The sequence below is a fragment of the Clavelina lepadiformis genome, chromosome 3 (assembly GCF_947623445.1).
Source record: "Clavelina lepadiformis chromosome 3, kaClaLepa1.1, whole genome shotgun sequence".
Taxonomy (NCBI): domain Eukaryota; kingdom Metazoa; phylum Chordata; class Ascidiacea; order Aplousobranchia; family Clavelinidae; genus Clavelina; species Clavelina lepadiformis.
The window spans coordinates 10,241,683-10,267,381 of record NC_135242.1 but is presented as its reverse complement, the minus strand read 5'-3'; the positions used below and the strand labels follow the sequence as shown (position 1 = coordinate 10,267,381).

Here is a 25,699-nt window from a genome sequence, read left to right as displayed (position 1 = left end):
TGCGAGAATTTATTGACGTACTTGCAACGAAAGTCTTAAATATTATTATTTCCGAAATAAAACAAGCAAAGTATTATTCAGTGTCAGTGGATTCAACACCTGACGTCACAAATATTAACCAACTAACAATAGTGTTTCGCTATGTTTTACCGAATGGTCCTGTGGATCGATTTGTCAAATTTCTGCCCATCCGTGAGCACACTGGTCATCGATTGGCTGATGTTCTTTTAAAGTTTTTAGAAAACAAGGAAATCAGCTTGAAAGATCTCAGAGGGTAATCTTATGACAACGCTTCTAACACGAGCGGAAAATATTGAGGTATCAAGCTATAATAAAAGAACACAATCATCTTGCAGAATACATTCCTTGTGCAGCACATTCATCGAATCTTGTGGGAAAATGTGCTGCTGAGTCTTGTCAATTGGCACTGCATTTTGTCATGTTTGTACAGCGTCTCTATCTGTTCTTTTCAGCTTCAACACACAGATGGAATCTCTTTACTGACGTACTGAAACCACTTCACTTGCCAACAAATTAAGCCTTTGTCTGACACACGTTGGGAGGCGCGATATGATGCTATACCTGCGCTAAGAAAAGGTTACCAAGCGGTTCTTAAAGTCTTTAAAGCACTGTCTGAAGACAATGAAGAACAATCACAGAATAAAGAAACAGCCAAGGGTATTTTACTCAAGTTATGGACGTGCATAATGGAACGTTTTCATAAAACTAGTCAGGCGCTGCAGGACAGCAAAATTACTTTGAATAAGGCCGCGAATTCGCTTCTGGGTCTACATGAATTTTTTCAAACATTACGATCCCAACTTCGAGAATTTGAAGAAAGGGGTGAGGTACTAAGTGGCTGTCATCACTATATTAAAGAAATTTCAAGAAAGAAGCGAAAAAAAGTACGATTGGATGGCGAAGGCGGATCCTAAGAAACATCACTTGATCCATCGAGCAGATTCAGAGTAGATTCATATTTACCGATAATTTAATTCACCAAATTCTTTTTTCTTTTAAGTTCCGAAATGCAGCATATACGATCGTTTTCAAAGAAGATTTTTGTTTCTGGCGGAATTAAACACCACGTCTAGCTGCTAAATTGAAGAGAGTGCTAAAACATTGCTTCACTATTATCCAGATGATCTAGAAAAATCACTGCCTGATGAGATGATTCATTTTTCTGCACTACTAAAACAGCACTATTTTCACAGTGAATGCAGTAAAAATGTTCTAAATTTATAAATCTAAAAATGTTTATATTTATAAATGAAAATGAGTTCATGTATGCATTTCCTAACTTAGCTGTTGTGTTAAGAATGTATCTTTGTCTGATGATTTCCAATTGTTCGGGCGAGCGCTTATTTTCAGTGCTTAAAAGAGTAAAAAATCAACTGCGTTCGTATATGGGCCAGAAAAGGCCCTGTACTCTGCATCGAAAACGAAATTTTGGAAAAAATAGACATCGATGATGCTATTAACAGCTTTGCTTTGACCAAAACCCGAAGACATGTCATCTGAATGTGTGTTTAATGAATAAATAATAAACCGCAGTGCAAACAATATTCCTCTTTGTTTATAGATTTTCCACAAAGCCGTTTGTTTCCAAGTTTTATTTAGTTATACTTTTCCAAACTATCACTGTAGCCTACAGTGCGGCACTTAGCCTATACTTTACGCCGTTTACGGTTAAAAACGAATAAGTATTTTGTTAGGCATAATCCTTTCGTTTGTGTATTTCGTGTTAAGTGTAAGTGTATCTATTATTCGCCCGTGAGACGCAAAAAATTCGCGTCGTTTGCGTCGTGTTCAGTGTAAACCGGTCTTTACGTGTCGGCCACCATACTGCTGTCATATTTCAACATAAATCTATGGATCTTAACGCTAAATAAACTGACAAAATGTCAATAACGGTGTGCTTAGTAAAACAGTAAAATGATTAATTATTAATGACTAATGGGTAATTAAATGGAACTATGCACACTTCTTTACTATACAAGTATATAGAAATACTGTAATAAACAGTTATTTGGCGAAATCAAAACTAAACAATAAAAATAATTAGCTTAACTCCTATCTTGTATATATAAGTATAAATTTGGCCTATATATATCAATAATTATAGAGAAATAAACAAGAGCGAATCATTTCCATATTAACTATGATATATGCTACTTTTCCAGTAACAGCTGGTAACAAATGGCTTTCAACATTGAAATGCTTTTGTGTTATCGCTATCATCGCGTATTTTAAACAATAGTAGTTCAATCCACAAAACATTCTACGTACAAGAACGAGGTCATGAAGTAAAGATATTTTAAATGTCCAGTTTAATTCCCAATCTTGGCTTGCAATGAGCTCCTTTAAGCTTTTTCTGTGGCCATATTCCATAACAAAGCAATGGAATTTCCGGTTTGAATAATATCCATAAAAGCAACATATATTTTCATGTCGAAGTTCCCGAAGCTACAAATGTAAAACATGAAATCAATATTTGATTCAAAAAGCCCAAGCCGTCATAAACGTATAATCTATTTTTTCGTAACACTTTCATGTAGTCCAGTCAGAGTAGTCAGACAACTGTCTCCAAAGTTTTTCACTCTTATTTGTCCTACCATTGTGACTTAGTTTGCGTTTTTTGTACACTTACCATCTCATATTACACGTAGGCTATATGACAAACGTTTTATAAGAACACATTTACTTTAAATGCTGATTTATCATTTTCCTCACAAGTTAATCCAACACTTGCTACGTGTTTTATGTCACGAGAATATCTTTTCACACCTGTTTCACAAGCACTGCATTTTAATGTTGTAACACCCAATTTGTAAAGCACTAGTTTACGGTGTAAGCTGTTTATGACTACTTAGTGTTTGTTTTATATTTACTACCCCGTAAACTGTTAGGGAGTTTTTACCTTAGTGTGGGCGTGCACTGTTTTTCTGCTGCATTATATTATACAGTAATTTAGTCCAATATGTGTGTGTCATCTGTTTCTATAGGTGCTGTTCATTACTTCATTTATGTGTACTTGCGTATACTTGTCGGTTTTCATAACTTCTCTCGCACTGTCGCACTTCTTTACCATTTACACGTGCAGGGTTTTTTAGTTTATTTCTTGTTCCGCGTCACCGCACTACCCCTGTAGGCCTATTTGGTAATTAACGCCCCGCGCTTATTTTCTTGCTATGTGGCCAAGATTAATTCTGTGTTTTGGTTGGTTGCTCGGCTGGCAAGTTTTTGGTGGAGTTGAGTTAGTCTACGTTAGGTTTTAATAAAGAGAAGACGTTTGTTTTTATTTAAGAAAGACTCGTAAAAATAAGAGAGTCTGGCCGATTGACTAGCCGTTAAAGCGGGGAGCTTACCTGGTCAGAAAAAGTTTGGTTACATTTTATACCTTGTTGAATAAATACGGTTCTAATTGCGTTTGTGTTTCCATAATAATCGGTTCATTCTGTTGTATGTCTCAATGTACTAACCTTCTCTCAAGCGCTCGTTTGGTTGCTAAAGCAATTGTACGCATTGTGCTCAAATGCCAAAATAAAAAACTGGAGAGGAGGTCTGGCTTGCTCCTGCGCTCAAATGGTATTATAAGCAACTTATAAATGTAATTTAGCCTATACCTGTTAGCATTTACTCAAGCTGCGATTAGGTTCATTGATTCATTCATTTTATTTATTACGGCAAATCCATGTTGGGGAGGACTTAAAAACGTTTGCGAATCGTGTCAAGGAAGGCATACAACATCAGCGTTAAGGCACTGATGTATAGCTTTACAATTATTATTTGCATACAAATGACGATGTCGTTGTTATGTGACCCCTGCAAGGCCGATCGATTGTCATGATAAAAATTTTACGGAGGCAAATATGTCAAGTATTTTCCGGTAAGTATGTTGTTGCATGTAGTTTAGCACTAAAAATGTTTAGCACCAAATTTCCAGAAAATATACGGAGACAAGTGCCTCGGTCATTTACCTCAATGTAGCAGCGGCCTAACCGACGTCTTACAGAAATAGAGAAGATACAAGCAAATAACACTAGATTAAGTTAACTGATGTACAGCATATGACTGGGTGACTATTTTTAACCTTCAAAGCATTGTAAATAAACCCACTTGACGCAAAATCTCCCGTGAAGCTTTTTTTCCTTCTGTGATTGGCTCATTTACGCGTTTTAGAAAAACGTATTCCCCCTACAAAATATAACTTAATTAAAACTGTTTTAGAAATTTACGGAATGTAATTTTTTCTGATTGATGTTACAATAGGCTATAATGGGGATGTTCACGTCAGAGTAAAATTCAATAAAAATATATGATTATTATTCTAACTAATTTTTTTAAAGTAATATTTGAAATTTTAAAGGTACTTGTAAGAGCTAAAGTAAAAGAAAGAAAACAAGCTTTGCAGTAGGTTTGATTTTTCTTCACGTAAGTAGTAAATAGTAAATAAATAGTGACCTATTATATATAACATTGAATGAATAACAACAATAATAACGGCAATAATAACAGCAATAATAATAGCAAGAATAACGAAAATAAAGCGTTATTGAAATTATTTAATCTAGAGTTATTCAAAGCAAGAAATTAAAATATTTGGACAAGGATATCCCTAGATCAAACTCAATGTCTTCCGCAACTTACCCTCAATATGGCAATAGTGTTATTGACTTCCGATGCATTATTCTCAGCAAACGACATCAGACTGTCAATACGCACAGACTGTGAAGAGTGTTCACGATTGTAATTTTCCAGACATTGTCGACTGTTGATTTCAATGGAAACAGAAAGGAGTGTTTAAAAAAGCTACTAAATAATTTTAAATTGGAAGTTCAAAGCTAACTGGCATATAGAAGAGCTATAGAACACACATTACAGAATAAGCTCAGGTAATATTTTACTTACAGTTATAACTCTATTGTAGTACTTCTGAGCACACACAGTTATATTTTGTTAAATTAATTATTGAATTTTTGTAAATCATATCAAAAATAGTCTCAAAAGCAGGTTGTTCGTTTCAGGAATGTTTTAATTATGAAATAAAATGGTCGTTCAATTTTCAGGGCCTACAATAGCCTACTAAGCTATTATTAAATATGTTACAAAATGTTTGCACTTGCCTAGACGTAACGGACGTTACAAACTTTATGTCCGAGTCATTTAGGAATAGCTTATTTGGACCACGTAGCAAGGAGTGCCATTCTTTTTTCTTTCTGTACAAGAACAAAATTTTGCGAAATACAGTTGAAACTACCTTACAAATAACAATTTTAGGTTTCATGTCCACTAATTAAATTAGTAACCTAAAAAAAAGATATATGAAGTATCCAATCACGTATGCTCCGATACAGACAATGACAGCTATTATGAAAGTATTTGTTAGAAGGCCAGCTTTTAACGATGTACAATTATCGAATGATTCTTCAAAGCAGTCATCTCGTAATGGCATGTCCAAAGATGACCATGTGATATGTTGTGTTTGTTGCACCTATAGATCGAAAGGGATGATAAAAAAGTACATTACGGAAAAACGGTTATGGAAAATGACGGAAAATAAAACAAAGACACAGTACAATGACAGCACTAAAATAGAATGGTAACCAGTGTTTCCTTACAAAAATTAAAAATACACGGGCTTTGAGATTCAGAAATTTAGCTTCCTGGCATGGCTTTGCGAAGATTTAGATGTAAAATGAATTCACGAACGATAAATAATTAAATATTTCAAAAGTGATCAACAATAAATAAACTTAGATAGTTTTACTTTCGGAAAAATAACAACAGTTACCGTCATTCTTACATATCCCCATTTCCAAGTACTGCCATTTTCCGTATCTTTATTTTTAGCACAAACACTAATTTTCTTACCATCATTTTCCAGTATTGTCATTTTCTGTAAATTACTGTTATATTCCTGTACCGTCATTTTTGACGTCCCAGATCAAAGTAGTAGCATTTTGTAATTTAACCAGTTTACGACTCCATGTTTTTTTGTTTTTACAGTTTGCGTTTGATTTATATTGAAACCATAGTCTATACCTATACAATATGATACCTTGAAACTTGAATTGTGGGCAACTACCGTCATTACTTTGCTAAAGTTCAGTGATTGGTCTGAATAGAAAAAAGTATGCTCAGTGAAGCGGTAATTTCTGACAGTTAATCAATAGATGTAGCGTACTATGTAATTTGAAAGCTTACTATCATGTCCAGTAATGACATCCCAAACGGCGTAATCAAAGTTTCTTATGTTAGCATTACAATCGAAAGATATTTCACCAGTGAATCCATCGGTCAGTTTCATCTTCAATGCAGAAGCTATCATTTTTCTGCAAAATAAAAGTATAAACTGAGCGCAATTTCTGCTTCCTGATTTTTACAATCAATAATTACCATCACAGAGATAACTGATAGTGACAATAGACTTTAAAATTCAGAACACTTCTCTTGGAGCTGCTGATTTTAGTAGCTATGTTTATGGCCAAAGTTATATACATCCTTATGATGAACAACCAAGCCAAAGTAGTATAGCTGTATTGAGTCGATGCCTAGCATTCCGTCTGTTTCTTCTTTAAAAACTGAGTACATGAGGTTGTTTTGTATATCCAAACCTAGTACACCTGGTATACTGAAAATTACAGAAGAAACACTTAATTGCTGCACTTCTATAATTTGATTGTCATCCTTAACATTACGGTATATAGGCCTTTGAGCTATTTAAATCATGTTTAAAAGGTAAGTTTCGGTTGAAGACGTATGAATAACGATGAAAAATGAGAATTTAACTACAGATATTTCGAAAATTTCTAATTAACAAGCTGGCAAAATTAAAAACTTCCTATAAAGTCTGTCCACTTGTGTTAGTAGGCTATGAGAAAGCAACCAAAGTAGCGGTGCTATACCGTCACTCGATGAAATGGTTTAGTGCACTTACTTAATTGCAAACAAAACTCAAAATATAAAGTACACTGGGTAGTATGTATTGTTTTCTACTTTGTGTATATGGCACTTATTTATAAACAAAATAAATACAACAAGCTGAATGAAGATAATTTTCTTGTCTTGTTTTATTGGTGCAGAAGATTCAACAAAACAACATGCTTCCTCGTTGGTAAAAGATACTGTGTATTTCTATTTTTGTCACTAGCTTGTGGGTCGAAAATCCTTTAAAGTCTTTCTTTATTTTTAATTTTTTACGAACCTCTATTAAAATAAAGTCAATCATTTGGCAACGAATTAAACTGTAAACAAAGCACTATTTCCATTTCATTTGCCATTTCACAGTGTATTTGAATTTTGTACTATATTTCAAATTATCTTGTACAAAAAACTTTTTAAAAATATGTATGAATACAACAATAATAAGAAAAACGCTTTTGAACTTTTGTACTTTTTCTCATTATCGCTTCATGTAATAAATCGTGAAAGTCCGCGTGAACATCAACAACTTTTGCCAACATGTCTGTGTTCTGTGTACGTTTTCCTGAATGTTTTGTGATACAAGTTTTAATAATCTGGTACTATTTATGTGCTTTGGTTGAAATTGATATGGTTAATATCTTGCACGTTTGAAGCCGGCGAAGTTTTACCGCTTTTATCTGCTGCTTGTTAATGATCAGTGGGCGTAGTATTCTTGCTTAGCATGCTATAACAAGGTTAGTACTTAGCGCCAATATAAGTAATAATTTTACTGTTAACTTAAATTGTAATCTATTTCCCAGTCATGTGTAACGACCATTACTCTTATCCTATGCATAGAATACTTGGCAGTTTTGCACGGCCAATAAATAGTTGTTGTTTCTAAGCATTTTAAAAACCGCATGGTCAATCAGGTATCATTTGTTTGTTGCGAACAGTTGCATTTATCAACGTAATAACGTTTTTTTGCTGTGATATATGTGACAAACCAAAATCAGCCATGTTGCTCTCAACTATGCACCCATCCATCTCTTCCTTGGCCTTCAGCTATTACCTTTGTCATCCGATTTCAAATCCAAGCACTTTCTTAACCGTTCCTCATCACTCTTCCTCAGAACATGCCCCAATTCCCCGTCCATTGCACTCTTATAATGGAAGCTTTTTCCGCACCACCACCACTATTCAGCATGTCCTCAACCCCAAGATAACAAAATCTATTTACATTCTCTATGCAACATCAATCTTTTATATCCAAGTAAACATGCACCATTCCACATCCTCTGCAACACATTCTACAAATAAACTCATATTTCATATTGCACTCAATTGTTGTTTCACACCAGATCACCTTTTGTGTGCCCAGCAACAACATTCTGTGTGTTAAATTTGTTGAAATACTTTTACCACATACAGCGCATGTCAGCATCGCCACTTGCCACACTTCTTCACAAATCCATAATTTCTGTCACTCATCAGTACTTTAGATTTACTCACATTCACCCTTAGTCCACTACTTTCCAGACAGTCTCCTCACTTTATAATCTTATTCAGAAGAAAAATAGGATCAGTTGTTCCCCTTCTACGCATAAAACTAAACCGCATGGCATTAATTTCCATTATTTCGTGTAAGCTTCGCTCAAGCACCCTCCAAAAAATTTTCATGTCATAATCCAAAAGCTTTACTGCTCGGTATGAGCCACAGCGGAGCGGATTGCGTTTCTTCTTGTATATGGATACAAGGTTAGGCTTACTCAACTCACTGTCACTAGATACATTTCCTTCAAACAACCTTTTATTACACAACACTATCATAGCCTTAACTCTAATATCGCCTGTTGTCTTAAAAATCCCACCAACCAATCCAGTTTGACCATCAGCTTTCCCACATTTCAACTTTCCATTTGCCTTTTTCACTCCTGACTCTATCATGAGTTTTTGTCGTTCTTGATACATGTCTCCTCACACAAACCATTCCATTTATTCTCTGCATTAAGGAACTGCTTCATTTATTCCTTCCACCCTTATTTAACGTTTTTAGGTTCCACCAAAATTTTTCCGTTACCATCTATGATAATAATTTGTGGTCTTCCTTGACCAATTATTCCAAGTGCTTCTTGCCCGAAGCAGCTAGCGCTTTTGTGTACATCTCACTCAGTGCAGTACATTTCTTTTTACATTCGGAACATATAGCACTATAGTAGCCTATAAAATGCATTTAACTGCTTTGCTTATTATGACAAAGTCTTGTACTTATTACTTTATCGTATTATTTATCAATTCTTTATTTATATAGATACAGGAATTATTAGTTTAATAAAGCCTATCTTGAGTTTGTTAGTGATTTGGTTCATGAAACCATTTCGGATTTCACTTCCATCACCTCATTCCTTTCAGTTGTCACCTGCCTTGCAATTCCAAAAACAGTCGCTTTGCCTTTTTTGTATCAAGCCAATCGGCTAATCTTAGTAGTCTTTCTCCTTGCTGGGCTAAAGCCATAGCTTTTTTCCCAATCTCTTTGCTTTTACATACAGTCAACCAGTGCTTAATTCTTTCCTACGCTTTGTCCTACTGGTGGTACTTCAACCTCTTCATCAACCGTCACTTTTACATTCCGCTACCATGTTTCTCGATGTCAACAAAAAATGTCATCGACGTATGTTAATAACGTAGCCTAAATCTTGAACAATGTACACAGCATAATAATGAATAAAACACCAAAACTCTTAGAAGAGGTACCGTTTCCGGACGTTTATCTACGATATTTTAAAATGCTGCACAGAGTTTTCTATGGAGTGTGACATAAATTATGTAAGACTTGTTGTAGTCAAAACTTATTTAATATTTTTTCATTATATTTTGAAGCTAATTTAACAACTTTAAAAGTTATTTTGGAATTGAAAATACCGCCCCAGCCAATTGATCTTCTTCTTCGTGTGGAGTAGATGGTTCTTTAAGTTTCTTGAGAGAGGGAACAAAAACCTCATATTGTAGGGCAGGTGTTTGTTAGCCAGCTGACCAGGTTTTCATCCATTGTTGTCAGACCACGGTTCCCACAAGGATGGCGGTATTTGGGACAAGATGTTATGACGTGGTCTTCAGTCTGCTCTTCTGCACCACACTCACAGGCCGCAGATGGAGCCATACCCCATTCGTGCATAGTTGAGCGGAAGGGGCCAACGCCAGTTCGAAGGCGATTTAGCTTGGTCCAATGCAGCAGAGACAAATGGGTGCCTCGACTTAAGCTGCCGGTGTCCTCTAAGTGGAGGAGACAGGAGCCGGTTAAGCAGAAGATGCCCAGGCTCCAGTGCTCGGCGTGCTAGATACAGTGTGGCTCTCTTGCGGCGAAGCTCAGATGAGTGGATACCTGCTAGGACAAACAGGTTGTCTGTTGGTGTGGGGCGCAGGCATCCAGTCACTAAGCGCAGAGCGTCATTAATCGGCTTATCTATGAGACGAGTGTGAGCACTACGACACCAAGCTGGTGTGCAGTACTCGGCGGCAGAGTGGACCAAAGCCAGGGTAGCTGTGCGAAGTGTTGTACCTCCAGCACCCCAGCTAGATCCTGCCAGTCGTCTCAAAAGCCCAACGCGTGTTGTTAGTTTTTTGCGAAGTGACTCCAGGTGACGACGAAACGTGAGTGCCCTATCCAGCTTTATGCCGAGGTATGTTGGTTCGGCAGTGAAAGGGAGAAGACGTCCATCAACAGTGATGTTGACCTCACGTTGTGCCTTCTTGTTGTAAAGGTGAAAGGCAGCCGTCACCGTTTTGGTTACACTGAGCTTCAGCTTCCATTTCTGGAGATAAGTGGATATGGTTGCCATATCCTGGGTTAGGGACCCCTCCAACTCCTGCCAGTTTTCTGCTCTATGCATAATTGCCAAATCATCAGCGTAAGCAAACTTTTTGGCAATTGCTTCTGGCAGGTCGTGCGTATAGATGTTGAAAAGGAGGGGAGCCAGGACTGATCCCTGTGGGACACCATTTCGCAGGCGTCGCAATCTGCTTTTTGTGCCATCACCGGTGATGAGGGTGAAACTGCGATTTCGGACAAGTTCCATGATTAGGGAAATCATGTGCCTGTCCGGCAGTAGGCGCAAAAGCTGGGAGGTAAGGCCGCGATGCCAAACGGTATCGTAGGCAGCTGTGAGATCGACAAACACAGCACCTGCTTTTTTCTTAGCCGAAAAGCTGTCCTCGATTTCTTGAGTCAAGAGAGTAACTTGGTCCACGGTTGATCTTCCGTGTCGAAATCCAGCTTGCTCTTGAGGGAGCAGTGGGCCTATAATAGGTTTGACACAGGCGTAGATCAGTCTCTCCAGGATCTTGAAAGGGATACACAAAAGGGAAATTGGTCGATAACTCTTTGGATCCTCTATCGCAGGGGTGACGAACCTATTCGATGACGCGGGCCACTTTGTCAGTTACGGCTGAGCAAGCGGGCCGCACAATTTTTTTAACATTTTGCATAATAATTAGCATTCAAGCACAACCGCTTCATTTGGCAGATTTTTAGCTGCTCCCGCGGCCGCAAAAAATACATCGATTGAGTGCGGCAGTCTATTGAAGACATACTGCTGCGACTCAATTGTGCTAACAGCTTTTGATATCACATTGCGCAAAGATTAGAAACAGGTGAAAGAAAGTTCAAGACTGCTGGTCTCACCGGACGCTTCGTTCAAGACTGCTGGTCTCCCGGACGCAAAATTTAACCCTAAATTCCGGACATGTCCGGAATTTTCCGGACGGTATGGCAACCCTAATTCCTATAAGTCCTATATGCCTTGCATGTATGGGCGTTTGTCAAATCGTTTGGTGGGCCGCACAAAACTGTTTGGCGGGCCGCAGGTTCGTCACCTCTGCTCTATCGGCTTCATCGGCTTTGGGATGGCAGCCACAAGTGCTTTTCTCCAAATTTTCGGAAGCTTGAGTGTGTGTAAACAGGAAGACAAGAACTTGTTTAGCCAGGAATTTAAAGCAGCTCCGGCATGGATAATGAGCTCCGGGCAAATTGAATCAGGGCCTGGAGCTTTCCCAGACTTTAGCAGCTGGAGGGCGCTGGCAAACTCTTCTGGAGTAAAATCTCCAGAGATTGTTTCACCAGGAGGTGTAGGGATCCTCCAGAGCTCAGCCATCTCATTGTTAACAAGGTAGGCTGATTTGCGATCTTTCGCTTCATAGACCCCATTCTTTACTAACTGTGAGGCAATACAGTTGGCAGAGATGGGGCATGGGCGATGCGTTTGTCTGGACCTGCCAGTCAGGTTGTTGATTGTGTTCCATACCAGACGACTGGAATGCGTAAAGTCGATGGTGTTGACAGCCTCTGTCCAACGCTCTCTTCGCTTTTCATCGAGTCGAGCGTGCAATGCAGAGGCGGTTGATTTTAATGCCTCGCCCTGCTGGGCCTTCAGAAAGACCTGGTAGAGGCTCTCACACTCCGCATCCCAGCACGGTCTATAGTTATTTCTACGACCGCGTGGGATTGATCGCTTGGCTGCTTTAACGATGGCAGAACAGTAGTCCTGGTAAGCCTCATCTACAAGGCCCGTATCCGGCGGTGGAAGGTCCTGGCGAGCCAATTGATTATATATCAAATTAAAATTCCATAAATAATAATCAACCAAGCTCAGGAAGATGTATGAGAAGTAATCGTTTTATTTGTCCAACACGCACAGTTTGTTTGAATTTATTGACTAAAAATCTTGTAAAAAAACGATTATTTAATCGAATAAGGCCAGGGTTTTTGCCTAATTATACAATTTTTTGTAACAGTATTCAAAAAGACTGATTACAAATCGAATAAACCAATTAAATTAAAGTTTACTCGATTACCGAAAAATGTAACCGCCCCAACTCTGCATAATCTGCATGTAACTAATAATTAATAGAAATCGATATCAACTTTTGAATTCTTCCGTTCACATTGATAAAAGTTGTATAAAGTGACAAAATACAGTATGCCCATAAAATGCACAAGCGATATACAATATATCACAGTTATCTTTATGTTATATCACCAACAATCGTAGATAACTAGGCAAAACAACTGTAGTGTATTTGCACCAGACAGAGGTCTGATTAACAAAGGTGAATTAATCCGATCATAAGCCTATTTAAATTTATATTTCTTTTATCTAAGTCAAACTAGGTTCTCCTTGTTCAGCAACTATTAACTTCGTCTCATAATATGGCAAAATAAATCACTTGGTTCATTTGTTTGTTGCAGGTAAATGAGCCAAAAGTTTACTCCTGCTGCAGGTTACAGACAGACTAAATGGTTTATCACTCAGGACTTGTCCAGCGTTTTTTTTAGTACGTAATTTGTGTCAAAAAATAGTGATGCAGTGATCTAAAAAGTAACAAAAACCGATCCTGTAAAAAATTCGCATGCATTTTCCAGAACCTCCATTTGCTATCAAGTTTCAGGACAAAGCACTTTTCGCGCATGCATGCGCACAACGGATTGTGCAAAAGGTCAAGTGGAATAAAAAGACGACTAGGCCTAAACACGTATTTGTAGCCGCACTGAAGGGTATAGCAGTTTTTGCCGGGACCTAGTCTATTCTCAGGTGTACAGAAGCAAGATTCCAGTGTGCATCGTAGCCCTAGCGCGATCCACATGCACCGTAGCCCTCTGCGAAACTGAAACCATTAGAAGAGTTTTGTTTTTTTAAGCAAATTTTAACCGAAGAACAAAATCAATGTCTTCTTTGTTAGTCCGTACTTCTCCAGCCAAACGAGCGGCAGGTCGATTGCAGTGACGCTTTCTCATTTTTTTGGAGGGAGGATGATGCTCAAGCATAAAAAACTTCAAAACTCTGCAGACTATGTCGGTACGTAGCAAGAGCATATGGTTATTCGACACTAGCCTATATTTATTTCATCGCGAAACTTGTGGCATTTTTCTACTTATTCTTATTCCTTGACCTATTATTGCATCATAATTGAGCAGAAACCGAAAAAGGTGTCACTAACAATGTTTTAAATTAGCCGATTTTCTTTGGCCATTAGCTGGCGGTTAGCTGCCATAGTCGCTAAATGGTAAGTCACATTTTTAAATACAAGCAAAAGTACAATTTACTTTTAAAAAGTATGATAAAAAGTGTTGTATTAACAAAGAATTTTATGCTAGACTTCAAAATTTATCAAGGAAACAAATTATTCATGCACTGAAATGATTAACAGAATAGCATATTTCCACAAATCGATGGATTACCAAACATTTTGCTTCAACTTCTTTTTACGTGTATGTTTTAATAATTTAATTGCTAACAAAATGTTTAGTCACTGAAGAGCTTTTAGCCGTTAGCGGCTAATAATAGTCGGACAAATTTTCCCAGCCCTACAAAGTGTAAAAAAACAATAAAACAGTCACGTCTAAACTGTAAAATGTTATACTGAATTTATATTACGCTGCAATATCACACAATTACTGGTTGGCCCAATGATCTAGCCCTGTCAATGGAATTAGGACTTAAGAGTATATTGGAATTTTTTTTCTAAAACGTGCCCGACATTAAAGATAACGGCTCATGTATACGCAGGGTTGCCATCAGTCTCAACTCAAAAATAAGGACGACTAGAAAATGAACGAGGAATACCACCTTAAACAGTGTACAACAAGAGAAAGCAACCAATGTTCCTAGAAAAAAAAAAAAAACAAGACACTATCTGCATGTTCATAATTTTGGTATCTCTTTGGTACAAAATGGTATCGTAAAGGTGACAAAATGCCCAAAATAAGGACAAAAGTGCCCACCTCCGCCCTAAAAATAAGGACGAAAGTGAAAATAAGGACATTTCTTAGAAAAAAGGACAAACATATTTTCTAAGACACAGACCTTTAAAATAAGGACAAATCTTAGAAATAAGGACGGTATGGCAACCCTGTGTATACGCTATGTCATATTTGAAACTCAAAAAAAAAAAAACAGTAAAATAACAATCGTTAGGCAAGAATTTCATTTGTATTAAAAAAATATTAATTTGCTATTTAAATGACAACAGAAAAAAGAAATTGAATTTTTTGGCAGAAAGCCACCAAATTTAGTTACGCTTGACTGCATGAACGATTTTGCTTTCTTTCGAAAAGAGGCCCATAAACACATAATGGCTGACGCAATGCCATTTTTTTATAAAAGGTTGAAGAAACTTCCCCTTGTTATCGCCTAGCAATACTGCAATTACAAAACAAGTGTGCAACAGAATATCACTTCAATGAAAATATAGACGATAAAATGAGCCGGTAATTCTGCTTCATTGAGCACAGAAACTAAATTTCGCAAAATTGGGCTCGTTTATTTAAAAAGTAAAACTTTAAAGTTTAATCAAAGAGGGACCGTGGTGAATTCTAAGGCCGATGTGAATGACCCAATTATAATTTCCAAGTTTGGATAACATTGAACTGAGAAAAATAACGTTAAACCTACAATTGTACTATGAAGTAGTTGTAGCTTTACTAGCTTACAACGGAAACATTATGGATGTTAACTGGTTCATGCAAGCGCCAGTAAAATGAAATATCGACGCAACAGTAAGTGGGGGCTATGTTTTGAATTTAAACAATATGGATGCAGCTAGCCAAACTCTTTACGTTTAGTGACGCGTTAAGAAAAACGGCAAAAGCACAACTAACCGTAATTAGTAAAGCTCTGCATTAGTTGGTCTAAATCTGCATTCTTCCAGAAGCATTAATTTCATAAACTCGCTTCACTACTGTAATTCTAATTGAGTTAATCCTTAAAACTATAGACATGTTAATTGCTTTTACACTAACCTTCCATTTTTGAGCCTGTCAGTTTTTAGATCCATTCCGGACTGTAGAACAAAATGCATCACGAAGTATAGCGTATCGAGAAAATAAGCTAGTGATGCCAATCCCACGCTTTCTGCTTGTCTTGGAGTAATCCGACCACGTAGAGAGCCAAGATTTTCGTTTACATCCGGAGAAAATATGAGAACGTTTTCGTAAAACTTCAAACCCTGGTCGTTCCAAAATCTTTTCTTGATTTTCTTTCTGCTATAATTCCCAGTTGTTCTGTTAGACAAAAAGTGGGTCACCAAATGTTTCGGGTTGAGCTTGTTGTACCCGCTTTTATCCTGGTAGAGGTTACTTTTGTTGTTTACTAGAAAATCCTTTTTCCTTTTGGCTAAAGGGTCGGTTTCCAAGTTTATTGCCGAAAGGTAAGTTTCATTGTTGTCTTGAAAGTTTCTTTTGGATTTATTGCCTGTTCGCTTATTATGTCTGTGTAGGAGTGTCAAATTATATACTCCAATCGGATCTATTATGAGATAAACAAGGTTTCTAGCAGTTGTCTCATCTTCACGGTAGAATCTTTGCAAAAGATTCTGAACAACTGATGCATGCCATCTACCTTGTCCACCATGAGGCAAGCAAATGATTACAACTAAACAAAAAATTTTGAAATTAAAACAAGTTTAAGTCTACTTTGTGTAAAATGACTTTGCATTTAAAAATAAAACGTTAATATTGTAAAAGGAAGTTAAGCAGCTTAGTCTGCAAGATTCAAAGAAAATTGTCAAATAAATATGAGTCAATCGATCAAACAACAGTATGGACTATTATATATATTTTCGTTTAAACTAACCTGCTATCTCCAAATTCCTAATGCCGTTCCAAATGTCACTAAAATACGTTTGATTTTTCCGTTTGAACTCCATATTATTTGAAAAAGAAATGTCACCAATATTTGCATAAAGCTTCAACTGAAAGTAATTTGATGATAAAATTTCATGCTCCATATGTCCACATATACCCCAAGGTTCAGGTCTTGCCGCATTCAAAATTGCCACCTTTCTCCAGTTGAAATATCGAAGTACATGCAGTGCAGCTCTGACTGTATTGACCAAATTTGGTAATAAGCTCATTACTGAGGTTTCAAAGACTTTGTCTTGCCTAGAAATGGGACAAGTCCAAGAAAATGTCGGCACGTTCCAATTGGAAAGAATATGAAGCACAGTTTCACACAATATGTGATGATTATCAGCAAAAATGTTTGAATGCATAAATCCATATACAAAAATGTCGCAGCTATTCCGGTTGGAGATAAGAATCTGAACAATGTCACTTATGGACTCCGAGTCAAACTGTATTTGACGAAATAGAACATGGTGCGATAAACGTAGATGTTTCTGTGCAATTTTTTCTCTTACTATTTCAAAAGCACTTTTTAAATCTATCAAATGCGACTCTGCGGTTTCCTCAACCATCCAGTCGGATGACTCAGATATACCGTTACCCACAAAAGTGGTATCGCCTGAAGGTTTTTCAGATAAAGTTGTCCAAGATTCTTTTGACGGAGGATTTTGATTCAAGATGCATAACATTATGTTTCTACTTTGGACAGAGGAAAGAAACAGCAACACGAAAGTTGCCTTGATGATATCTAATGCCATTTTCGTTAAGTACGAGTCGAGGTTCGTTAACTCTCAAAAAGTAAAACTAAACCCAGAGCAAGGAAATCCTAAAAAGTAAAACAGCGTTTAGTGCCTAAAAAGTACAAACTTAATAATTAAATTTATCCTGTTAAACATTTACACCTGAAATAATACTTACAAAGCTTTTCTTCTTTTAACGTTTTCCTAAATTCAGAATAGTTTGTATCCGATTTACGTACATGATTCTACCAACAATCGTTAAATGGACAACCTATATATACCACTATATATGAAGTGTACCTGGTGAAACTTAAAAATATTCTTCCTGTGCATTGCCAAAGCTCATTGCTTTCACTCTGCTACGTGCAGCTGAAACTAAGTTTCATAGAGCATTTACGGCCAAAACGAGAGCACGAATTTTTTAATCATTACTTGCTGTAAGCTAATGGGCTTGATAACTGGTTAAGCCGATTATATCGCAATATGTCCCTTTCTTGCAATAGGATTATTCTGTAATATAGGTCGACTAATAGATTATATAGATTGTGTTCCTATCCATCTAAAAATATGTTAGGACTCGATAAAGCGAAAGACATCAATGAGAAAACCTGTATGTACTAAATGATGCCGTTATGCTTAGCTTTATTAAACGTAGAATCATTCATCTGAAATAATAGAATAAGGATAAACAAAGCAGCACAGCCTCACAGCTCCGAAGATGTTCGTTTGTCACAAAGCAAACCGTGAAGTAGTTGTAGTCCACAACGAAGCAGTAACAAAACACAAGAAATAATTAAGGTAAAACGAGGCGAGTTAACAAAGGAATTTTCATTACATTTTCACCCGGCCTATAATAAATTTGATCTAATGACTGTGGTTGTTATAATAGACTTGGTATTATGCATTAAATTGGGCTTGCAATAAGCACGTACTCAAGATAACACATACTGAACACATACTGAACACGTACTGAAAGGTAACGCAAGTTACATACGAAATACTTCACTGTTCGCGATAACGAGCTGGAGGTACCCCTTGGTTGGTTCGGCTTGATCGGCGAAGATTTCTTTCTATCAGCATGTTCTGTATTTCTGGTTCGTCCACGACAAGGGCATCGTTGGAAGCTTCATTGTTTGGTAAAGGGTTTCTTATAAATTCTTCCGTGACGGGTATTTCATCGCTGTTTGGTGCTTCTTGAGGGCATGGTGAGAGATCGTTCAAAAACACTGTAGATTCTTGTCCGTCTGGCCGTCGGAGGCGTGCATACGTTGGATTCGTATCTATCGATTCAACTTCGTTTACCAAGGGTACAAAAGTGTTGCATAAGAAACGTCGGAGGTACACTTACGATGGTATTGATGGCCCCGAGGTAGAGCGTCGGTCAAAGGAGAAAAATCTTTGATGAGGTGTCACATTTGATGCCGTGCAGAGCAGTGACCTTATGGAATGTAAGGCTTCAGGTAACACTAGTTCTCACTGGGATAATGGAAGTTTCCTTGACTTGAGTATTAGCGTAACTGTTTTCCAGATGATACCGTTGTATCACTCAACTTGGGAATTTCCAGTGGGTGATATGGGGTCGATGAGCTTGTTGCTATTCCCAAGTTTCGAAGGTGAGTGCGAAGTTCGTGTGAAATAAGAGAGGGTCCACGGTCACTGGGTAATCCAGTGAGGGTAAACAGTTGATTCAGGTCTTGAAACACTGTTGTCGAGTTCATATTTGGACACGGCACAGCGAACGGAAATTCTGAGTACTCATCGATTAATTATGGTTAACTTACTTGTTCTTAGACGATGAAGGTATCGGTCCTTTGAAGTCGATGCTAATTCGGTCTATTGGGTTTGTAGCTTTTATTAACGCTGTTTAGGAAGTTCTGTAAAACCTTGGTTAATTTTCAGCGCATCTCTTACAGTTCAAACATACCTTCCATATTTCTTCGGTGGAAAAGGGTAAGTTCTTCATGCGAATAAAGTGCAACATTCCAGTGAATCCAGGATGGCCCAGGTTATTATGGATGTCTTCTAGCTTACTTGTTTAATTGATAGAGGCGCTAGTTGATCTTGAGAGACAGTTTGTGACCGGGTTCATTTTGCCAGGACGGTAGCGAATTGAGTAATTAAGAGAGGCAAGTTCCAAACGCCAAGTTTGGATTTTATTGTTTTTTGATTTTCGTACGACGACGATTGCCAAGCATGTAAGCTACATATCATTGGTCAGTTACTAGTTCGAAGCTTTGACGTTGTAAATGATCTTTCCATTTCCGAATAGCTTCGATGATTACAGTCGTTTCTTTTTCTATAGCTGGATACTTCAATTCACTTCCACGGAACATACGTGACATAAAAGCGACCGCTCGTCCAAGCGACCTCTCGTCCAAGTGACCGATCGTCCAAATTGATTTAAAGATGCTGATACAGCAACATCTGAATCGTCGCACTCGACAACAAATGGCGTAGTCTCATCAATGGCCATCGAGGTGGTGGCCAGTTCCGTTATAAGCTGGTGAAACGCTTGCTCGGCATCTTCGCTGAGGGTAAAGACTGGACTGTCGTTAGTGGTTTCAACTTGTCGGAAAACCATGGAATCCACTTCGAATAATAAGACAAGAAGCCAAGACGGCATTGTAAAGCATTTTTGTTCTATGGGACAGGACATTCTAGAAGTGGCTGTAGTCGGTGAGGATCTGGTTTGATTGTTGTGTGTTGGACTTGGTAACCAAGAATGTTGATTTGAGAAACCGAATTGACAGCCTTGCTTTCATTGAATGTTAAATTTCGGCGTTTGAATACGCTGAGCAGTTTTTGGACATTATCGTCATGTTCTTGTGTTCTTCAGATTTTCTTCATCAATGATACGGTCAATTGCTCTCTGGAAGTTGATCCCTCCGTTTGTGACGCCATATGAAATTCTTTTGTATTGCCATAACTTGCCGTCAGCTTCGAACGCTGTGTAGACACGGTCGGTTTTTAATATCGGGAACTGATGATATGTGGATTTCAAGTCGAATTTTGAGAAGACGGAATACTTTGCAAGTTTATTTATCAGGTCATCTATTCTTGGAAATGGATATGCATCTACGTAAGTATAAAGGTTGATTGTTTGTGAGCAGTCAATACACATTCGTGTAGAATCATTCATCTGAAATAATAGAATAAGGATAAGCAAAGTAACACAACCTCAAAGCTCAAAAGATGTTCGTTTGTCACAATGCAAACCGTGAAGTAGTCGTATCCTACAACGAAGAGAAACACATTTGCCCGAAGCAGAAACAAAACACAAGAATTATTTAAGGTAAAACGAGGCAAGTTAACCAAAGAATTTCCATGACACTAAACATGAGCAAAAACTCATGTTTATCATATACTTAAACTTTCCTTTACAGTTTGATAACTATAGTCGCGGTCTTTGATATGCCTAGTGCAAAACTTATGGAACAAACTGCTGAAATGTATATTTAACCGATTTGGCATTTACATGCAGTAAGCATATCGTTAATTTTTTATTATGATTATAGTTAAACTTAATTTGTAATTTTAAGCATAAAGTTCAAGGTACGTGCATGATTTAATCTGTCAAGTCAGTAGAAAGGAGCGCATAAGTGATTAACTTAGAATGCCCTCAAATGATCTGAAACCGTATTGTAATTTAACAAACACATTTTTAATTTTTTACTTTGTTGGTGACTTTGTTTATCTTGTAAGCTGCCGTCTTGTTTTGTGCTAGTAAATGTCCTATTGGTGTCTGCGGGTTACTTTGCAAATGTTGTAGAGTGTAGACGTAGACCAATCAATGATTTGAGGTATATTTTTATTTGTTAAAGTTTAGTCGCTCCTTGTTTACTCACAGGTAAGTCATATCGTTATTTAGAACTTAAGTTTATCGTATATCTTACCTAAATTAGTTGAAATTCGTTCAACGCAAAGCAAATACTATAAACTGATTTGCTTAATTAATGGTCTGTTTATTCAAAAAATGTCAACATTTAATTTTTCCATTTCTTATTTAATGCTTTCTTTTATTCATGAAACTCTCATATGGATACAATTTATAAAATTTAGGAATAAAAGTCGAGGATTTCGCGACCTTATAGTGAAAATGTTATAAAATGGTACACGTTACTGCAAAAAGAGACAAGCGCAACACGAACAAGTAAAGAAACTAGACGTAAGTGAAATAAAAGCAGTCGGACAACTTTTTTATAAAACACGCCTTGTTTTCTTAATTCAGGCTTTAATTAGTTATAAGAATTTGGCATAATCTTCCATAAAAGCACAATATTTAAAACCTATGGTAACAACCAAATAAATAAGACAAACTAAAAAGCAGAATCTAGCTTCAAACAAGTCTAAGTAACTCCAAGCACGGTTAAATTACAAAGCTTGAAAGAACTAGTGGGCAAAGTAAACACAAGCGCGTCTTGTGCTTTAAGGCAGGGTTTTTTTTAAGTTAGCCCTAATATCCACAAGGCGTTGAGTATCATTTTAAGGGTGTTGATTATCTTTATTTCAGAATAAGAGATGTATTAGATTGCATCAAAATTGTAATGAGTAAATCGTAATTGACCTGAAGTAGCACAGTATCGTAATTGATACTGTTACGTTTGGTTGTCCTCACTCTTAGGTTTACAGATTTACAGGCTTATCTTTTATTTAAAAACAGTTTAGTTAAGTTTTGTTGATGCAGCTCATTTCAGGAACTCCAATATCAAAACTGATCGAGCGACTACCTGTCGGACACAAGTCGAAAAAAGACACATGTGCTTAATTAAGCACGAAAAAGCGTAATCGGCCGCAAGGAGAAACGCAATAAACATAGGACAAAAACAAGTGTTAAACAAGTGCCTTTTGAAAGGGCGGCTCTTAACTGGGCAGGGCCTGCCCAATCAAGTGCGGGGCGCATTGCAAAAACCGATATCTGACAGCGATAACCCTTGCTATTTTTTATAATAACTTGACGTAAATATAATAACAATAATAATAACGTAAACGAAACATTTAAGTCTTTGCAAATCAGCTCTCATCAAAATATTACCTTGTGGTATATTTTCACCTAAGCATCCTCTTTCGAGAAAAAATTGATAACAACACTGAGAATTAGGCAAAAAAAATCTAAATTATTGTTTTTGTTTTGGTGTTAAACACCGCGGTGGCCAAAAAGTGCGGGAGACAACGTATTTGCATCGCCAGCATCGGCCTAAGGTTGGTCCTGCAACCAGTGATACGCGAAGTGCTTCTTGGGAGTCCGCAGAAGCCTTTCATTATGAGATTTGTTAATTAGTGGCCTACTGCATCATAGATTTTAGTGAATGTACTGTATTAAAGCTAATTTCTCCATCAGTTCTGCTATACTTCCTTTAATTCTTCGCAAATTTTTCCCTTAATATCTTTCTAATCTTTCCCTTTCAGCTTCTCATTTCGGATACAGTGTCCTGGCTACAAGGATTTGTTAACAGATAAAATCAGGGAGTCGTAACAGTTATATCATTACGGCGTACGAGCCCAACACATCAGCTGCATTCGTTGTCAATATCAGTGCCGAAAACGTCTTGGGTGGAAGGCGATGGATTCGGACACGGTGCGAAATCGTGCAGAGAAACACTTGATTTTCGATCGTCTAACCGTTGTTATCTGTATGGGCGGGATGTGGTCTCTTACAGTGACATAGCCTAGGCCCTAGGGTCTAGGACTCTAGGCCATATACAAATTGCAACTGTTTAATTTAAAAAGCACCTTTTCATCGGTGAATCTTTAATAAAAATGAATATCTACAGAAAAACGGTCAGCACGTTCTGAAAGTCCGCTGAAACAACTTTTTCAACAGCTACCTTGCATTGATTTGATATGCGCTTGAACACCAAACCAAGGCGGTGACGTGACTACATTCGCTCCGAGCACTGTTTTATGATTCCCATAACTGACGGAACATCGTGCTGGTATAATTATAATTAGCGTTTTGTGTTCTTTTGGTGGTATCATATTAAATACGATAAATTTGTATTAAGCTAAACCTGTTACTAATACAAGCATTTTGATCCAAACTATAAGTCAAAACTTATAAAAATATAGAAATCGGTCTCTACACCATAGAGGTATAGGCTATAAGGCTAATTTTCAAAGTCGAGTCTATGTGTCCCATCTTAGACTAGCCACTGTCGATAAACCGTTTCTGAACGACAAACCCCCATGAATGCCAATTTTTAAGTTATCACATATCTTTTTATCAACAAAAAACTGCAATCAATCAATCAACAACCCACTGCAACATCAAATTAAAACCTAGTCATAGAGCAGCAAAATCCTGGCAAAATTTAAAATTTGAGGTCCTTTTTCTTTCGATTAAAATAGCTCAAAACACGCAGTAAGCTAGCCTTTTCTCTTTTTTTAATACTGTATGTCAAAATGAAGACGGCAATGAAATAGACTAAAAACAGTAGTCGATTTTGTGCCATCTTGTAGCACAAAGAATTTATCGCACTGTCCCCTCATGCATGACGTTCTCCTATATGGTTAAGATTACGATCGCATGAAAAAGTGTAATCAATTAGGATTACCGATTACGATTATCTAACGACTGTTCCTGAAAATGAAAAAATGGCATGAAATGAAAAAGACATCTAGAAAAAGACAAAGACTCTTGGAGAGGGATTTTTCAGCGGGACCTAGCTCCATGTCTCACTGCAAAGAAATGGAGAAGTTTTAGTTGAAAACAATATCAAGGTTCTCAATTGGTCGGATAATTTACTTGACCTGATACCAATAGAGAATTTAAGAAGCCTTGTAAAATTTTGTTTCTTAAAAGTAGATCGTACCACCATAACTATATATAAGCTAAGTAATGCTATTTTTCAAAATCATTTCATATAAAAAAGTTTTACAAAATTGTGAAAACGTTGCAGAATCCACGCCAAAGTGAGTCAAAGAATTTTTTAAACATAAAAGTTGGTCATAACTCATATTGCATCCTAAGAACGATGATTTATTTGTTAAAGTTTAAATTAAACAGCGTTTATTTGCTGAGTCTATTAATTTACACGTTACTGTAATTGTACGTCAGATCCAGCCTTGTTCCAGAGAGATACGCAATCATTTTTCTTGGCATGTGTGGCCTTTGTTTGAAGAGTTTTTGTATCTCCCGTTCCATTACAGTTGTCTATCGCGATACTGTTTGCAGAGACTGGGCATGGTTTTGGTTTTGCGATGGGTATATATCAAACATTGTTAGTGATAAATAAAACATATCCTAGAGTACTTCGCTAATTTTCTTATATCAAACCCCCATCCTAATTACCTGCCCACCATGGCAATATCACTATTTACCAAACGTCCCATGGTAGTTGGATGCACTTGCAAGACATCGGTTCCACAAACGTCCTATAAGTGCAGTGAAGAGCAAGCGAGCGAATAAATTGGACCATCTGTGTCAAAATCGTTGTAATATGAATGATTGTAGGAATACCTATCATAACAGCGTGAGGTGAAACCACCTGCATCTCGCTGAAGTCGTCTTCTTGAACACTCTGGATGAGTTTCAGAGGTTTTGAGTTGTGTCGCCAGTTTGCTCCTTCAAAGCTCTCTGGTGACGTAACCAAACATTTCGTCTTGGGATTCAACCCACTTCTCGAGGATTTCAAATTTTTTTGGTCATGATCTGGTTCATCTTCATTGGTTGTAACAGCATAATTCGAAAATTGTCAACAGAAACGTCCTGCTGTGGTGTTCTTAGGAATTTGAAAAAAAACGTCAAAGTCCTTGTTGGCGAAAACAGTTTCAGAAAGTGTCATCACCGGACGAAGGTCACGCATAGCCTTTATAATGCATAAACACGTGAAATCGTTTCGAAGTGACTCATTCGCAGGGTATGTCCTTTTTCCAAAGACTTGCACTTCGCTTGTCTATCAAAAAATGTCCGACGCATCTTCCACAAAGCATAGGAATAGTTAACAAATAAATCGATTCTATAATTAATCCACGTCGCCAAAGGGCATATTAGCTTTTGAAAGTTTATCTATAGCTTTAGACGTAATTTTTGTTCTAATAAAGCTATAGTAAAAGTGGTACCTTTGCTTCTTCCGATAGCTTTGTGAAGCGCTAATAAAATTTGAAAAGGTTGAAAAATTGTTCCAAGTCATCAATTATTTCTTTGCGCGAAATAATACTTAACTTCCGCCTTGTCTGGCCAACAATGTGCAAAACAGCTTCGAAAGCAGGTTTTTTCCGGTGAAATAGTGCAAGTTCAAAACATCTTTATCTTGTTTTATTCAAAAAATACCGAATCACTTTTTTCAAGAAAATTTATTCGGTCCTGATATTCGGAACGTTTCCAGCGATTATATTAAGGTTTTGCGAAGTACGTTTTTCAAAAGTTCATTCATTTATT

At 37.2% G+C, this 25,699-nt stretch overlaps 1 protein-coding gene across 1 annotated transcript in view; it reads right to left on the bottom strand.

The window, feature by feature from the left end:
* LOC143449814 (atrial natriuretic peptide receptor 1-like) overlaps positions 1-17,637 on the bottom strand; it is a 50,909-nt gene extending 33,272 nt beyond the window's left edge. The window contains exons 1-10 of the mRNA XM_076950142.1: positions 17,501-17,637; positions 16,533-17,408; positions 15,701-16,331; positions 6,208-6,335; positions 6,062-6,120; positions 5,310-5,494; positions 5,127-5,219; positions 4,651-4,771; positions 4,120-4,197; positions 2,290-2,466 (exon numbers count right to left, since the gene is read on the bottom strand). Of these exons, the coding sequence (XP_076806257.1) occupies positions 2,290-2,466; positions 4,120-4,197; positions 4,651-4,771; positions 5,127-5,219; positions 5,310-5,494; positions 6,062-6,120; positions 6,208-6,335; positions 15,701-16,331; positions 16,533-17,340 (2,280 nt within the window). The 5' untranslated portion in view covers positions 17,341-17,408; positions 17,501-17,637. The remainder of the gene's footprint in view (positions 1-2,289; positions 2,467-4,119; positions 4,198-4,650; positions 4,772-5,126; positions 5,220-5,309; positions 5,495-6,061; positions 6,121-6,207; positions 6,336-15,700; positions 16,332-16,532; positions 17,409-17,500) is intronic.
* Positions 17,638-25,699: the final 8,062 nt, after the last annotated feature.